The sequence below is a fragment of the Syngnathus typhle genome, linkage group LG9 (genome assembly GCF_033458585.1).
Source record: "Syngnathus typhle isolate RoL2023-S1 ecotype Sweden linkage group LG9, RoL_Styp_1.0, whole genome shotgun sequence".
NCBI classification, from domain to species: Eukaryota; Metazoa; Chordata; class Actinopteri; order Syngnathiformes; family Syngnathidae; genus Syngnathus; species Syngnathus typhle.
The window spans coordinates 9,300,308-9,317,018 of NC_083746.1; the positions used below are offsets into that span (position 1 = coordinate 9,300,308).

At 41.3% G+C, this 16,711-nt stretch overlaps 2 protein-coding genes across 5 annotated transcripts; both read right to left on the minus strand.

Annotated features, from left to right (window-relative positions):
* Positions 1-359: 359 nt before the first annotated feature.
* On the minus strand, positions 360-13,184 carry slc12a8 (solute carrier family 12 member 8). Of its 4 annotated transcripts, none has more exons than XM_061286242.1 (15): positions 13,134-13,184; positions 8,130-8,216; positions 7,325-7,450; positions 6,804-6,950; positions 6,537-6,728; positions 6,235-6,466; positions 4,041-4,154; positions 3,831-3,918; positions 2,914-3,001; positions 2,451-2,597; positions 1,394-1,925; positions 1,201-1,298; positions 1,011-1,128; positions 877-937; positions 360-777 (listed from the first exon to the last, which is right to left on the minus strand). In XM_061286242.1, the coding sequence occupies exons 3-15, from the start codon at positions 7,442-7,444 to the stop codon at positions 609-611; spliced, it is 2,106 nt and encodes a 701-aa protein (XP_061142226.1). In that variant the 5' UTR covers positions 7,445-7,450; positions 8,130-8,216; positions 13,134-13,184; the 3' UTR covers positions 360-608. The 4 variants fall into 4 exon arrangements, with proteins under 4 accessions (XP_061142226.1, XP_061142228.1, XP_061142225.1 ...); XM_061286244.1 differs by lacking the exons at positions 8,130-8,216; positions 13,134-13,184 and adding an exon at positions 7,987-8,115 and having other exon boundaries at positions 1,394-1,754; positions 1,848-1,925; XM_061286241.1 differs by lacking the exons at positions 8,130-8,216; positions 13,134-13,184 and adding an exon at positions 7,987-8,115.
* znf148 (zinc finger protein 148) lies at positions 8,671-16,438 on the minus strand. Its single transcript, XM_061286240.1, has 7 exons — positions 16,281-16,438; positions 14,590-14,932; positions 13,717-13,842; positions 13,514-13,637; positions 13,334-13,417; positions 13,134-13,252; positions 8,671-12,951 (listed from the first exon to the last, which is right to left on the minus strand). The coding sequence occupies exons 2-7, from the start codon at positions 14,908-14,910 to the stop codon at positions 11,335-11,337; spliced, it is 2,391 nt and encodes a 796-aa protein (XP_061142224.1). The 5' UTR covers positions 14,911-14,932; positions 16,281-16,438; the 3' UTR covers positions 8,671-11,334.
* Between the last annotated feature and the right edge of the window lie 273 nt (positions 16,439-16,711).

Here is a 16,711-nt window from a genome sequence, read left to right on the forward strand (position 1 = left end):
GCAAGTGCGTGGATCACCACTTAACATAAATGATTTCATGCTCTACGTCAACAATTAAAAATTATTTGAGCAAATGTTTTATTTCCGTTCCCTACACTTGCTTTAGTCACTAGAATTAATTCACAGTTTGCTTTACAATTTTAGGGAATTGATGACTTTTTTGTTGTTGTCCTTCCTCCTTAGCACATTCAGATTCTTAAAATGTCATTTTGACACAAAATACTTTATTTAGTTAAAGCATAGGAAATGTCAGCAGTGACGTCATCAAGTATAGCGTGCATACTTTATGATATCTGAAGATTGATGTGATATGTGGTTTCCTCCTGTTTCTAATCTCAACACCAAATGAGCAGTAACTGTTGGAGTATAACCTTTTAATTCGTTTCGAACACATAGTCCTGTAAACAAGTTGAACAGTGACGGTACAATCTTATTTGATGTTCTACTGGACATGAGGACAAAATTGTCTTGTCTTTTTGTTTGATTCAACTTCATTGAATGGAAAAGTAGTGAAAGATTTCCCCTCTTGCTTACACGCACGCATGAACTCACATGCACTGTTTGCAATAATAACTAGTTAAGTTCCAACAACTGAGGTTGTGCTTAAGTTACCCATGAGGCGGTTGCAACATCACTTCCCTCTTGATGAAGGAGGACTGGTGATAGCGGCTGCGAGACGCAAAGTCGGCATTTTCTTCCGTCAGCTGCTTAGTTCTAATACCGACCCCTGACAGAGATGGTGTCACTACAATTTCATCTCTGGGAGACGCTGACCTCCTGGCGCAAAGGCAAGAATGTGTCATTCATGTTCAAATTTAGAAGGACATTACTGAAGCAAAAAAAAAATCAATTCAAGGTAACAAAATCAAACGATACCTGCAAATCCTGTTGAATGTTGATTTGAGCCACGCAGGAAAACTGAATCGAGCCGCAACACCTGAAAATAAATTTGGGGGGGAGAATTGAGCCCCAGCAGCTGCCAGACTGAATGATGCAAGTGTGAACGTCACCTCTGTGTAGTCCTGGGCTGGTTTTGCCGATGTAGAAGAAAAGCAGCAGTGCAATGACTATGTTTGCTAGTGCATAAAGCCAATGAATAATAAACATGATCAACAGGGAGCTCAAAGCCTGAAAGAGAACACACATATTATTCATTCACAGCAGATAGGAGCAAAAAGATGATGCTTGTGTAGAACTTACACCAAGAAGAGCCATCCAGTGGCTACTAAACTTGGCGTAGATTGAGTCAGGCTTGGGTTTGATTTCTAAATTGTGCTGCTCTGATTTTTCTCCAGCGGCTGAAAAAAAAAAGTGATTTTGATATCCACTCTATAACCCAAATAAATCTACCGAGACCTATAAATGGATTGTTTGATCTTCATCGATGAAGCACCTTTATGATTTTGGCCGGACGATGGATGTTCACCAAGACAGGTTCCTGCTTTCTCCACCTCAGGTGGCTGAAGTTGTTTATTCGCAAAGACATTGCGCTGCGGGTCCAAGCCAAAACTGTCCATCAGCTTCTGCTTGGCCTCCTTGCTCTTGTTCCCGCCCTGTGAGATTTTCTCAGCTCCAGCAACTCCATCAAGGGCCGAGGGAAAGATCCGATCCATGTCCTTGGTGAACTCCATCAAAGTGTCCTTCCTTTGTGGACTTCCCTCTCCACTCCCATAACCAGTCGCCGCGGTGTCAATCAAAGGCTCGGACATCTGTCTGGTGAATCTCCGTTGGCTGCTCTTGTCTTGATTCTTCAACTGGAAGGTCATGAAGACGCAGAAGTAGGAGTAATCAATGAAGCTGTAAGTGAGCATGAAGTTGATGGTGACGATGGGTGCCAGCACGTTGACCTGGCCGATGAAAACGAAGGCCATGCTCAGCAGGCTGGTCAGGCAGATAGCTGCCACGGGAGTCTTGTTTGGGCCTTTCTGTTGGACAAGTTGGAATAATTAGTCACAGCAGGGACCTCATAGAAATTTTTAAAGTGTCTATCTATGCAAACGGTTCTCTAAATGTACATTAGCTAGCATTGCTTTCCTATCTGCCGGTTACATCGGTGCTGTTCTGTGCGCTTGGCAGAAGTCCAGAGCATACAGCAAAGCAGAGTCCAGCCCGTCGCCCTTCCTGCGTTTGTTCTGAACCTTTGATTTGGGCCAAGATGTCTCGGGCCTCATTCCAACCCACTGAGAGAGGTCAGACACTGCTGGCAGTCTGAGGGAAAGTGAGGGGCGGATGGGGTTGAGATGTTAACGCTCGGTGTATGTGTGCCACTTTCATGAAGTGAAGTTCATGCTCTCTAATTAGTGACTTGTTTTCCCGACGAGTCCGCCTAACTTTTTCCTCCCAAAATTCACGCTTATTTCATTTGCAGGGAATTTCATTGACCAGTATATATGTGATAATTTCACTTTAGCTAAATCAAAGGGAATGTCCGCCCCAGGGATCCAACCTACCCCCGTTCCCAGAAAGGCCAGCGCAGGGATGACCTTTTCTTGGGCGATGCACTGCAGGATCCTGGGCGCTCCATACAAGCCGCCCATGCAGGAAGCCAGGGAGGAGACGTAGAGGCCCAGCAGAAACAGGAAACCCACCAAGGAGACCTGAAGGAAGGGAGAAAACAAACAGAGGCTGGAAGAGGATGGGGTGGGGTGCTAGCTACACCCTGTTCAGTTCCGCTGTAGTCAGATCTTAAAAAAACAGCCAGCGCTAACCCCCGGATGAACAGGTCAAGGTTAATGAGTCGCTTTGTGATGTATTTAGCTTTAGTCATGACCGAGGCATGCGTTATGTCACAGAGTGATTTGTTATTAATACTCTGATTGCACGTGTTTGCAACATGTAGGTGGAAATAAACAAAAGTTGCTTGCTAGGCTCGCTTACAAAAGACAAGCCTAAATACATCTGTGGTAAAATGACCTTTTCTGCTATTAAGAAGTCGATGCGCAGAGCTTCTCTTGTACATATAGCACCGAGGAGGAAGACGAAGACCAGATACAGGAACCACCTGTGGGTCACAGACATTGCACCGGAATTATTCTACGACTGTATATATTACTGAAAAAAAATGTGCTGTGACATTTTGGGTATTTGAAAAAAATAAAGAGGGATTTGTGTTTATTCTCTTTTTTTTTTTTTTTTTGAGATCGTCATGTGAGTAGAGCAGGGGTGTCAAACTCATTCTTTTCGCGGCCCTCTGCATTGTATTCATAGCTTCTTTCGGAGGGACATTATGTCTGTCAACCCAAATAAATGTATGAGCACCTCCTTTATATACAGTAAAAGCTACAAAACAAACTGACAAATAACTTGTTTTCAAATCAGATGAGTAAAAACTGGTCAAATATTTTAAAAGAAAGATATTAAAAGTGAAGACAATTTGCAATTCTAGTAATGACATGAATTTGATGCACAATTTGTCTTCGCGGGCCACATACAATGATGTGGCGGGCCGTATCTGGCCCCCGGACCTTGAGTTTGTGGAGTAGAGCTTTTTTGTATCACACATAAAAGTTTGAGAAAGTCATGAGTGAGCATTCTTTTTAACATTATGAGAAAAATCATGTGTTGCTAAAAAGGAGGAAAGGATTTTTTGAAATGTGGGTATTTGTCAGCCTGCTAACTGATGCATGCTAACTGTTTACGTTTTTAAAAAATTGAGAACATTTGAAAGTTTGCAATGTAAAAATGTAGTGCAACTGAAAATCTCAGATTCTTGGGGAGGTGATACAACATCTTTTAATTCTAAAAATATTTTTTGACCTGTCCTGTCTCTGTTGAGTATTTTTGTAGTTTACCATCTTGTGTGCAGCTACGTAAGTGTGTGTTTATCATACGAGGTGAAAACTGCTGCCAGCGTTCCCAAAGGGATATTGTGTTCGGCCCGCTGCAGGTCTGCGCTCATGTTGAAGCCTGACATAACACCTACACACACACACAGATGCAATACACACACACACACACACACACACACACACATACACAAGAATGTAAACAACATTGAAAGACTTTTGTCTTGGCTTTAGTCAACGAGCAAGCACGCCCACCTGTAGCAGCAGGGAAGAAGACCCCGAAGACTGTAAAGAAATGTTCTCCCGGGCTATAATCGGGCAGCAAGTTGTGGCTGAGCAGACCAACAGAATAACCAATGAAACCATGCTCTAAAAGAGGAGGTAGCACAAACAGAAAGCCCGTCATTATGGAACCTCGCACCACGAGGACCAGCTTTTTCTGTGCATTGACAACATTTTTAAACTCCAACACGGCTGACGGACGCTAATCGCGTTTTAAATCCTGGTGACCATCTTGATTGGATGTCTAACTAAACACAAACACCACACATGTGTCTTTAGTTTCAAACTATTTAGCGAAATTCTAAATTGCACAGGAACAGATTGCTCTGCATTGCTGGAGGCCTTTGCTTCACCAACACGGGATATTTCCCCCTTGATTATCTTGCGATGGGAAAGAATGTGTTCTCCCAGATTAATGACATGTTTATCCAAAAGGAAGTAACCACCCTTTTCAGAAGCTGTGCAGCTTCCAAGTTTGAATTAAAAAAAAAAAAAAGAGGAGACAGACATGTTTAAAAAAAAAAAAAAGAAAAAAAAAAGTATTAACTATCTTTAAAATAAAGATCAGTTTAGATCAATGAAAATTAGACAGAAGCTTATATTTTTCATAATGTGACTTAAGGGGTATTAGTTCGAAGCTTTTTTTCTGGTAGTTTGCCAAATGCTGAAGTGCAGTTAAGGACAATCAAGTGACTACATCCATAAGAGGTGTGAGGAAGGGTGGATAAGAACAGAATGGAGTTCCTCTCTCTTGTGTTCAGCTTTCGTCTTGAAACACACTGGAATGCAGATTCCATGTGTCTGAGGCCTCTCCCTCTGCCTGACCTCTTTGTCACCCACATTGTCAGGCTGCGAGGTCACAGCGGTGAGGCAGGTCCCACTGAGATGACTGGCAGCTAGCTCCACATTAGCGACCAGCGTAAAAAGCCGTGCTGGTTCCGAGGGTAGGAGGCTGGCCTCTCATATGAGTTTTTCTTTCTTTGTCATTTTGCAAATATGTGGGTGAGTCTGGTATACACCCTCAAGCCGTGGCCCGAGGACCACATTGGAGCTTCCTACGGGGAAAAGTCTTCAACTACACAGAAGGGCTTTGCTCGCATGACGATGAGATTGTTGTGGTTGCGCAGACAATGACTTGGCAATGTCGGTGCGTTCGGAGTCAAAATGAATTACAGGAGAGAAATTCTTCTCCCATCGGGCTTGACAAAGCCTTGCTGCATTTAACCGCAGTTTATACAAGCAAATGGATGAACTTTTAACTCCGGGTTGGATTTCAGCAGAAATGGGAAATGAGTATCACTCAAAGTAATCAAAGGAACCTAAATATTGAAACAAAAAATGGAGCGCCAAATTACATGACCTCAACTCTCGGAAGCCACTTTTATATAAGCGTGTCATGAACGTTGTGTCACAAAGTTTGGATTTGATTTACTGCATTAGTTATGGCGGGCGCTGAGGTTTCTCCTCCTTCGGGATGGAGCTGAGCGTTCATTGAGTGCATTCTAATCTCGGCTGATTCAACCAGCTAAGGGACCTGCTGGCCCCCTGCCAAATATGAGGTCACAACAACACGTAGCCCTTAACTGGAAAAACCTGGACATGTGATTATTTTAGGTAGTAATTCAATATTAGAATATATAATCAGCAGATGTGTGCAAAATTAGTTACAAGATGTGCTTGCCATATAGTCAGAGAATTCTTTTCACAAATAAAATATTTTTTCAACTTTAGATTGAAATAATACCTTTCTCTTCCTACTGGACAGGACATAGACAATCAGTCAGAACAGGAAATTCTACTTCCTGTGACTCTACTCAAAAACAGAACCAACTCGGACAAAAATATTTTTTTTCAAAGAAATTCCAAATATATCAAACTGGTTAAAAAATGTTGAAAATTGTTATGACTTGAAATATATATTTATCTTAAAGGTTCCTTCAGGATTTTGATCGTGATATCGGGTGGTAGTAGTGCGCCGCCAGGTGGTCTAAACAAATTACACATGCTGAACAGTGACACTCAAACCTACTTACTGTACAGTGCTCTTTGAACAGTAACTATTTAAAAAAAAAAAAAAAAAAAGAAATATAAGAATAATAATAATAAAAAAAATAAAAAAATAACAAATAAATAAAAGATAAGCAAGAAAAGTGTACATCCGTCTTACCTGGGTCAAGGTGCGTGAAAGTACCAACGACAAAGTCCAGTGTTGAGACAGCCAGCACCGTCAGTAACAGCAGTTGGAGTCGCACAATCCATTTGACACCTGCCAGGTTGATTCCAAGCAGGGCGAGCAGTACAGCAGCTGACATTCCCTGCACCGCCCACTGGCTCTGAAGAGCCAGCAGCTGTGCCACCGACTCCGAAAAACCAGTAATGTACATGGCGCCGGCGACGCACTGTGGCAGAAGATGTGATCACACAGACATGACCCCCCCAAAAAAGGTGTCAATCCAATTTGGGACTAACCTGTCCAAACACATAGAGAAGGCCCATGGTGCCCCCCACCCTGCCCCCAAGGACCGTGGAGATCATGGAGTACACACCTCCACTTCCCACTCCGCAGTACTCACACACCCCAATCCCAGACATGACTGTCACCAAAGCAAACAGAACCACCATGGAGACCAGGAGCATCCCGAGCAGCACACCTGTGTTGCCCTGGAAGATAAGTGGAACAAAACTGCAAAATGAATTTCTAAAAAAAACAATAAAAGTATAACAGTATGTACTCACCACTAAGTAGCCAGTACGCAGGAACAAAACAACACCAAAGATGTTAATCATGCACGTGGTGAAGACACCATCCCAGGTACCAAAAAGAACCGGCTCCCAAACAAAGAGTTTGATTCTCCACCATGGTTGACTGGACTGCTGAGAGCCCTGGACAAAAGCTTACTTTATTAAAACCCATATTGACGTCATCATAATCATCATGCAACTGCAGGCCAATATGAAGATGTGCTTTGAAAGTATAATTTACTTTCCAGCATGTGGCTCACATAAGAATAATGAAAATACAACATTGTCGACCGCCACGTCAAAGCCAAACATGTATTTGAGCAGAGGGCGATGTCTTTAAAACAAACAAACGCAAACCCCGGTGAAACCTTTCTATCCTCTGCGATAAAAGCGTGCATGTTTGCCTTGAGTCGTTTGCAGGTTGAATTATGCTAAATGTCATGTTGTAACAAAACCACACCTTAGAATGACTACACATGTAATACTTTTTAAGAAAATCATATTTGACAGCTTACTTGTGCATCCTCGTGGAACAGATCTTGCTCATGAGGGTCAGTGTTGCTTGGATTTGCCTCCTTCGGCAGGCCTGCTCCAGCTTCCGTCTGATCACAGGTGTGGGCGGGTAAGGACTCCATTGTAACCTATAATGCAAAGGTATGAATGTGAGCTATAGACGGGTAGGAATATTCACGTTCTACATCCATGGGGGCTCAGGCAAGAAAGAAAGACACCGCCCTTCACCCTCAAACAATTAAAAAACAAAAAGAAGACGAGGGATAATCAACAATGTTTTCTATTAAAAAACTTATAGACAAAGCCAAATGCTTAAAATAAGTAAAGGGGCCCATTGGGGAGATTCCCGAAACCCAGTACTGTTACTCAGAGGCCCCCTTCCATCCACCATCAAGATAAAACAAGGGGCTCTATTTTGTTGTCTGAGTTGTCTGCCTTTTTTTTTTTTACTGCATCTAGGAAATTGTCAAGTGTATTCTGCAACATCACAATAGCAGACACTCGAATTAAAGCACAGCTGAGAATTACAGTTAACACACAGAATGACATAACTATCAAGAAACTAAATTAATAAAATAATTAAGGCCCTAGTATATTAGGAAAAATCTAAACTGTGCCGTCGTGACAATGTGGTTCAGTAATGGTTAAACCGATTTAAACCTACCTTTCAAGAAATATAATTAGTCCATGGTGGGGATAAAATGATTATAAAAAAAGACTAACTTTTCCATGATCCGAGCGTGTGTAGCAATGTGGGCAGCAAGCAGAAACTGCAGCAGGTGTGCAGCAGAACTGAACGTTGCTTACTTTGTTTGCAGGGTGTTGCTGCTTTACACGATGATCCTCTATTGGTTTTGGCAATAAATCTAGTAGCTAGCTTGCCAGTCAACACAGCTGAAAGGAAGCACATGCATGTCAGTTTCCTTATCTTTTTTTAGATAAATTAAAAATAAATAAAATAAAGGCAATGGAAAACTACCGTATTTTCCGGACTATAGACGCACCTAAAAACCTCAAATTTTCTCAAAAGCCGACAGTGCGCCTTATAGTCCAGTGCGCCCTATATATGGACTAAATTCTGGCCCGCGGGCCAAATGTGTTGTGTGATATTAACATTATTGATATATTGTTATTTTTTTCACTATTTCAAGTTATTATATTGTGATTGCATTAATGGCGCGCCTTATAGTCCGGTGGGCCTTATATATGGACAAAGTTTTAAAATGGGCCATTCATTGAAGGTGCACCTTATAGTCCGGTGTGCCTTATAGTCCGGAAAATACGGTAATCATCAGTCACTAAAATAAACCAAAAAAAAAAATGAAAACCAAAGTCAAATATTCCAATGTATTTTTTGGGAAACATTTTATTCATGTGGACATGACAACAATCAAGAGAACAACTGAATCAGATTGTTTACAAATCATCATATATTGCAGAATTCTAACAATATGGGTTTACTCGATTGAAATTAATCCGCTACATTTAAAGCCTCACACCATTTGTCAAACGGGTTCGCTTGCTCCAACTTTGTGACCATGCAGATAAACCTTTTTCATTGACTCCTTCCCACAGTGAAGTTATGAGAAGATGTCAGGCTGAGATTCACATTGAAATAAGATGACACAAACCACCTTTACAGAGACGACTGAGGGTATAGTGAGTGCTTATGATGTACCATACATATCAGTGCCTTAAATTTCATGGTTCAAAAATAGTATACTGTATATACGTGTATATATACATATATATATATTTATATATATATATATTTTCAGTTAGAAAGACATAACCCAGATGTTTTTCCATACAGAACTGGTAATTTTCACTAGCTTATACAAGGACACTTATGGCCAAAAATCAGGAGGGGGGAAGAAAAAAAAAAAGAAAAAATAACACAGTGCTGCCATTTTAACTCATAAAACTCAACCACATTTTTATTTGCTTAATTGAACTCAAAATCGTCCAAAAACGATTCAAGTCGATTCATCTTTTTTTTCTTTTAGCAAGTACAAGAATTATTCAGGTCATCATTGTGCTTAAAAGTGATTTACAAAGGCCATTTACAACCGGAAAATTTCAAGCAGATTTTAGTGACATGTCTTTTATGGGGAGGGGGGGGGGGTCAAGAAAAGTCATTGAGATGTCCGATCCACTGAATTAAATTACAAGCATAACCATCTAAATTCACCTTAACCTGTCACCAACACACTATACAGAAAAGACTTTCTTCAATATCACTGATTACATCCTTTATATACAAATCTTATAGGGAAACTGATATTTATTGTCAAGTCTACTCAATGTGGCAAAAAAGAATAATCTTATGCTTCTAGAGAGAAACAATAGTTTTGCACAAGCGACACACAGCTATAAGGGTACTCATCAGAACTAAAAAATATACACTATATTTACAGGATCTACATATATATAAAAAGGGAATGTAAAAGGAAAAAATACATTATTTGATGATTATTGGTGCCGCATGTCCCTGATTGTCAATGGAACTTATTGTGATGGCCTAAAAGGTCAGTGTTTAACACAATAGCACCTTAAGCATCACTTTGAAACCCCTCAGCAGTGATTTGACGAGGGGGGGGGGGGTGTCGGGGGGGTTGTCACTCAAACATTAAATTTGAAAGCATATGGTTTCGGAAAAGTCTGCTCTAAAAAGATTTTTGTATGTTATAACATCACTATTCTTTATTTCTATAATTTGTCATAGGGGGGCACTTCCATCACATGGTTGTTTCCCCAAACAGACGAATCGTCTTCCTTTCAAAGATTTAATGCAAAAACATTTTTTCAATTAGTACAGGATTTTTCCACACTGTGATACAAAGTACTACATTCTTTCTGTAGTGAAAAATGTGCAAAATTGTGCAGACGTCCAGCACAATCCTATTAAGTCATTTCACTACAAGTTTCTTCTAGGGAAATGTGGGCACATCTAATTTTTGTGGGTGGGCTTATGTTTTCACTTGCTCCCCAAAAAATGCAACAAGATTCAAGTGGCAACATCGGTGACAGTATTATAGTGATGGTGTCGTCTCAGGAGGCAACAAGTGAGCAGTTGTACAGCTGGATTTTTTTAATCTTCACTTTTTTTGATCAATGATCAACTAGGGGAGGTAGCCAACAGCAAAAACCAAAACTGGTGTGTGTGCAAGCAAAAGTGACAAAAACATAAATATGTATACCAATATGGCATTTTTTTAACTGTCTTATTAAGGTTTGATCTACAGCAGCGTGGAGTAGCAACTGTAGAGTAAAAATATTTGGATTGACAAATACTTAATCTGAATGCTACAAACAAATGCAGATAAAATAAAACATAACAATACAAATAAATCATGTTTACTTAATTTTCAAATGTACTAAATACTAAAAAAAAAGGGTTTTTTTACATTTTATTTTTACTTTTTTCATGCCACAATACCACCTTGTGGTATAATGTTAAAAATGCTACACGTAGCATTTACCCTACAAGTACCAGTACGTTCAAACATTTGCAAATAAGTTTAAATGTACTTAAATACGTTCAAATGTTTTCACAAATGAATTCAGTCAAAATACTTTTACTCCACATCGGCAGGTCCATGCTTCTGTATTTATCACCTAATCTCTCAATGCAAATTATGACATTTTTTTAAAAGGGCGCTGGCAATTTTATCAACAAATATGTGTGAATAAAATAGCAAGTACGTTCGAACGTATTTTCCAGTCAAAATACTTTTACTCCACATTTGCCGGTCCGTACTTCTGTATTTATCAATGTAATCTCTCAATGCAAATTAAAACATTTTTAAAGGGGCACTGCCAATTTTATCACAATTACCAGTATGACCAGAGCTCAATTACCACATTAAAATATTTTTTGTCTATTTTTTTTTTTTTACCAAAAGGCCTAAAGAAAGAATATTAATGCAATGAGATGTGCTTTGGCAAAGCAGGTGAAATGGGATAAAGTGCTGCAGAAATTATTAACGTCATGATCGCACCACACTTTTCTTCAACCAAATGTTTCGCTTGATGAAACGTCTGGGGAGGAGTTCAATTGGGACCTGCTCTCAGTGACTCTCACTAAAGGAAACTCGGAGAAGTCTGTGCCGTGCGATCGCAGACTTACTTGTCCGTTGGCGCCTGTGAACTGTGACGAGGTACCAGATCTCGAGGTCTGGAAATGAGACTTGAAGTTTGGATCGAAAGCGCTAATCTGAAAGGTCTGCAGTGTTGCTGGGGAGGAGTCCGTCTTTTTGGGAGGTGACACCTGTTCCAAGAAGTCCTCATCAGAGGGGGACACCGTGGAAGGGGGAGTGGTTTCATCGCCCGAAAATGAAAATGAGTGCTGAGAGTCCCCCACCAGAAGTCCAAAGTGAGGTTTTTCCATGGTGGATCTCAACGGGGAACTGGTACCCGATTTGAACCTACTGGGCGACGGAAACTGTTTCTCGGTGGAGAACAGCGGCTGCCCGGCTAAGGTTGGGTTTTCCGTCACCAAGCTGAGGCTCTGGCTCGTCAGGTAGCTGTCGTTCTGACTGGTCCTCTCCAACGCCTGCTGGAGAAATTTGGAATATTCTTGCAAGAGGCTGGCCTTCTCGCTCGATGGCTGAGTCTGAGCGCTGGCGACGCCGAGGCTCTCGGCGGGGCTGCCGTCCGAAACGTCTGAGGAATTAATAGATATGCTTGAGGTCACCTCAGTATCGGCCACGCTGAAGGAAATTTCCGACTGGCCATTGGCTTTGTTGGAGTAGTGGTCCAACAGAGTCTGAAGAACCTCATCGGGCAACACGTTCCTATCATGAATAGACTTAATCTCTGTGTTAATGGGCTGAGGTTCCAGAATGGTGGCGGGGACCGTTTCGTCGATGACCGCCGACACCGGCGTTTGGGTAACGGTGGGCTGAGAGGAGATGCCGCTCGCGTTCAGGCCGTAATCACGAGTGCTGTTGGCCGCGTGAAGGTAGCGTTTCTTCTTGAGGAACTGCATGGCATCGTCGTAGTTTGTGCTGCTGGCTGCAGGCTTTGTCGGAGTTTCCACCGCTTCCGTGGTGGTCACTTCATCTAAAAGGCTTTGCTTGTCCACGATTTCAAAGGTATAATGTGTGACTTTATTGTTTTCCTCAAATGAGGACAGAGTGGCCAAGCAAGGAGCTTGTTCGCCAGACTGTTTGAATCTCCTCTTGGAGACCTTCTTCAAGACTAGTTTAGGGGTCGATGCGTCTTCGGGGGATAAGTCTTGCTCTCGATGTTGGCTGGCGGTTTCTTCCGGAAGCTCCACTGAGTATTCCCCGATCACATACTCGTGTTTGACTTTGGAGGACACGGCAAAAAGAGGCAGAGCTTCACTTTTAGCGAGTCTCTCCTCCTCTTTCACTTCAGTTTCTTTAACGGTTGCCGTGAGATCTTCCGCTTGTCCACTGGTGGACGAGCAAGAACTGTCGGATTTGTTTTCGGCGCATTTTTGTCGCTTCTTCTTGGGTAAGGCGCACTCTTTGGTGAGACAGGAGCTCAAGGCATCCGCTTCGTGCAGCGCTCCACTTTTATTGGCAGCCTTGTTGCTCTTTCGTTCTCGGTTTTCGTGGCACATTCTTCTGTGCTTTAAAACACGGTCGGTTCTGGAGAAGTACTGAGGATGAAGGAAAAAAAAAAAAACATTGAAGTGCGTCTAAAACTAAAAGATGATTAAACTTCAAGCAATTTCTATTTGAGGGGAGCTCGCTATTCGAGGACATACAGAAATCTGATCCTCAACCTCTTTTGTATTAAATTCTTCACATGCACCGCGTGAAAGCAGCCGAAAAAAGTAACCTGGTGACAGTAGTCGCATTGGTAAGGCTTCTCTCCGCTGTGTGTCCGTTTGTGTCTCTCCATGTGATACTTCTGGATGAACTTCATACCGCACTCATCGCAGCGGAAAGGCTTCTCGCCTAAAAATAATGATATACTTAAAAAAAAAAAAAGGGGGATGTCGCTACGGTCAAATACGATCTTTGGGTTGGACCACTCACCGGTGTGGATTTTTTCATGTCTCTGGAGAAGGTATTTCTGAATGAAGCGCATGTCACACTGGCTACACTGAAAGGGTTTCTCGCCTATAATTTAAAAAAAAATAAAAATACATAGCAAGAGTTTAAATGGAATTTCATATATATTTGTTTTAATTGCATGTTGATTCTTTTTGTTAATACCTGTGTGAATGAAGACATGCCTCTGTAGATGGTAGTTGGTTCTGAACGCTGCATTACAATGATTACAAACATGGCACTTGGGGCTTTGGATGCCAAATGAACCGTCCTCATTAATGCTTAGAATCTGTAAAGGCAAAATATCAGTAGACGTTTCAGTCTACCATCTTGGTACTTGGCTAAGAGAGGGCTGTTGACTTTTCTACCTTTGCTGGTGAACGCTGTTTCCTTTTCTTCTTCTTGGAACACACAACCAGGTCCTTGACTACTTTTTTGTCCTTCTTCATCTGTAGTGGGTGCTCAGTCAATTTTAATTCTTGCTTAATGCTCAGCTGTAACAGAAGGAGCATAGACAAGAGAGGACATTCAGCTTGACCCAAACCAACGTGATGATAATTAACCAATCACGAAGATGCCCTTCAAGAAAGCAAGTTCTCATGGTTCATTCAAGCCCCTGCAGAAGCTGCGCTTAACATTACTAATATTTTTACAGAACTTGTGCGCGGTACACACGCATTCTGACTTCTGTAATTAAATTTACAAGATGGGGTCACATGGGGATCAATGTGAATATTTTTAGATACTGGGAATGTCTAATAGAACTGCAGTGCAGCTAGAGGACACAACTCGACTTTTTTTTTTTCCCTCCCCCTATTGCCTTTAGCTTTTGTGTTACTCACCATTAGTTATCATGAAGAATGTGCCATAACAATACCAGTGCTGGTACTGAACATACTTGGGGGACTAAGCTGGTACTGAACATACTTGGGGGACTAAGGCCTCTCTCTTTCTCTTTCAGAACTGATAACATTCACTATGGCAGCCTGGGATTTTATGCAGTCTCCTTTTTTGACTACAAGTTGCTTGTTGGTAGTCTATTTTTGGAGCTAAGTAAATAAAATGAAATGCTTTGAGTCTAAACCAGTGCTTCTCTTTTTGCTTTTCCCAGGAATAATATTTCACGCTCCCCAACTCTCCTCAGCGACTATAAATAGTCTAAGAAAATAATAATAAATAAAACTTTTGCACAGTGGTGTATATCACTGACACACTGACGCTTTTAACCGACATGAACTCACAGGTAAGCAGGGCAACTTCTGGGTGAGCTTCAAAGGGAAGTGCACCCCCACCTCTCCTCCTCCATCTTCATCATCTCCTCCACTATTCTTGGACATTTCCTGCATCATCAACTGCTCGGGAGGTACCAGGTCGTGAGTCACCAGGGAGCTCACGGTCAAGTTTTCATCCTCATCCTCGTCGTCATCATCTTCCGCCAACAAGGGGTGGTCTGCCAGAGATCGTTCCCCGAGCGTCATCACCAGCCCGACTCTGCCGCCGCCGTCTATCCCGCTACTGCTGCACTTAAACAGCATGCCCTCCAACTTGTCCTCAGTGTTCATCTTACATAGAGTACCTTACTGACTGTAAAAACAGGAGACATGAGAGAACTGTTACAATAAAAGTTAAATATTTGCACTGATGATCTTGATGTATCCATCCATTTGCTATAGAACTTGTCCTCATTAGGGTCAGGTATTGCTTATTTGTTTGAAAGCAATCGTGCAAACTCCACACAAACTCAGAACCTAAAAACTTTTATCCATCCTCAAACTCGTAGAAACTTGTGTCACAGGTCAAAGATCAACATTAAAAATGAGAAATGTTCTCCATATATTCTTATTCTCCGAATAAGATAAGAACTACTTTGTCTCAATGAAATTGTGATATTCTATTCTTGCAACTCATTAAAAATACAATATGCAAGGCGACAATATTACATAAGTTATGCAAACATGGATTGAATAAAACATTTGAGCATTCTCTGCAAGTAAGTGTTGATTTGCATGTTTCTAGAAGCGCTGACAACACACGTTGGTCAGAGACTTAGTCATTTCAACATTCCACTTGTTTTGACGTTTCTAAAATGAGACACCACTTGCGAGCCATTAATGTTGACCCGTTAGCGTTTGCTAAATGAGCTCATAGGGATTCTTCCTTGACGTTTGATAATAATGCATCGAGTAATGACATACTTGGGTGACAGAAAAGCAACTGGAAACTCGGCACTGCTTGTTTGCATGAGTGTTTCCAACCTCTGCATTGTTGATGTAAAGTGGGCTAGGCTGATCTGGTTGCTAAATGGCTAGTTAGCTATGCTTGTCAACGCCGTAAAGTTTGGAACACCCACTCGGAAACACGGAGTAAATTTCAAGATTAAAGTTATCTCACGACTTAAAGTGAGAAAATTATTATTATTTTGAATCATTAAATATTACACCACAGTTTTGTTACAGTAAATAGAGGCACGTTTATTCAAATGTAATATCCAAACTTGCTTTTCTATCAAGTACATCACTACGTATATTTTAATTTGAAAGTGTGCCCGGAAAATGCTCACTGATGTTGTGGAAAATAACTCGGCCTGCTTGAGGGGAGCTGGCTAGCTTCTAGCAAGTTGCAGCTGGTTTAATGTCAACGGTACATATAACCACTTGCGTTGTTTCTCGCCACATGCGACAAATGACCTCTAAAATCGGCATGTTTGTAACGCACATTCAACAACATCCGCTAGAATTATTGACCAAATATGTAAGCGGTGCGCTTCGCTGCAGCGCTAGTAGCGCCTTACCTTTCCTAGCTCACTTCGCTCAATAGGCCCCATAGACAGTAATCGGTTAGTAAAACTCGATAACTAGCTAGCTCACTGAAGCTCACACGACACCTCAAGTCTCAGTTGGCACATAAAAGGATATTCAAAATCTCTTCTTACCTGCAACTCGCCCTTTAAGCCCGAGTAGCTGTCATGATTGCCTTGCAGCACTCAAGTGTACTCAGTGTGCGGAATAATCAGATATCTCACGTTTCACGAACACCTGAAAATATGGATTTGTCGCCACCAGGTGGCTAGCATGTGTTAGTGTACTGAACAATGTGAGCTGTTGCTCTTTAGTTAAACACATCTGTAACTTGTTTGTTTGTAGTATTCTGTAATATTCGCACAATAATATATTTACAAGTTAAAAATTTGAAGAAAAAAAAACTTTGGGGGGATTGTTTCGTAGAAAAAAACGAGTTGACCACGGAAAGACTCAACTTCCCGAGTTGTTAAATTGTTAACTAAAATTGCTTGTTTTTGAGCAGCTTTAAGGTGTGTAACATTAAAGATGCCCTAAATATCATGCAGAAAGACAAACACTTTAA

Coding starts and splice junctions, on each gene's coding strand:
- znf148 (XM_061286240.1), bottom strand. CDS start 14,910: ATGAACACTGAGGACAAGTTGGAGGGCATGCTGTTTAAGTGCAGCAGT. Junction 13,638..13,716: donor AACAGCGTTCACCAGCAAAG/GTAGAAAAGTCA, acceptor TTGCCTTTACAG/ATTCTAAGCATTAATGAGGA. Junction 12,952..13,133: donor AATGCGACTACTGTCACCAG/GTTACTTTTTTC, acceptor CTTCATCCTCAG/TACTTCTCCAGAACCGACCG.
- slc12a8 (XM_061286242.1), bottom strand. CDS start 7,444: ATGGAGTCCTTACCCGCCCACACCTGTGATCAGACGGAAGCTGGAGCA. Junction 2,598..2,913: donor ACTTCTTAATAGCAGAAAAG/GTCATTTTACCA, acceptor CCCTTCCTTCAG/GTCTCCTTGGTGGGTTTCCT. Junction 938..1,010: donor CAGCCCAGGACTACACAGAG/GTGACGTTCACA, acceptor ATTTATTTTCAG/GTGTTGCGGCTCGATTCAGT.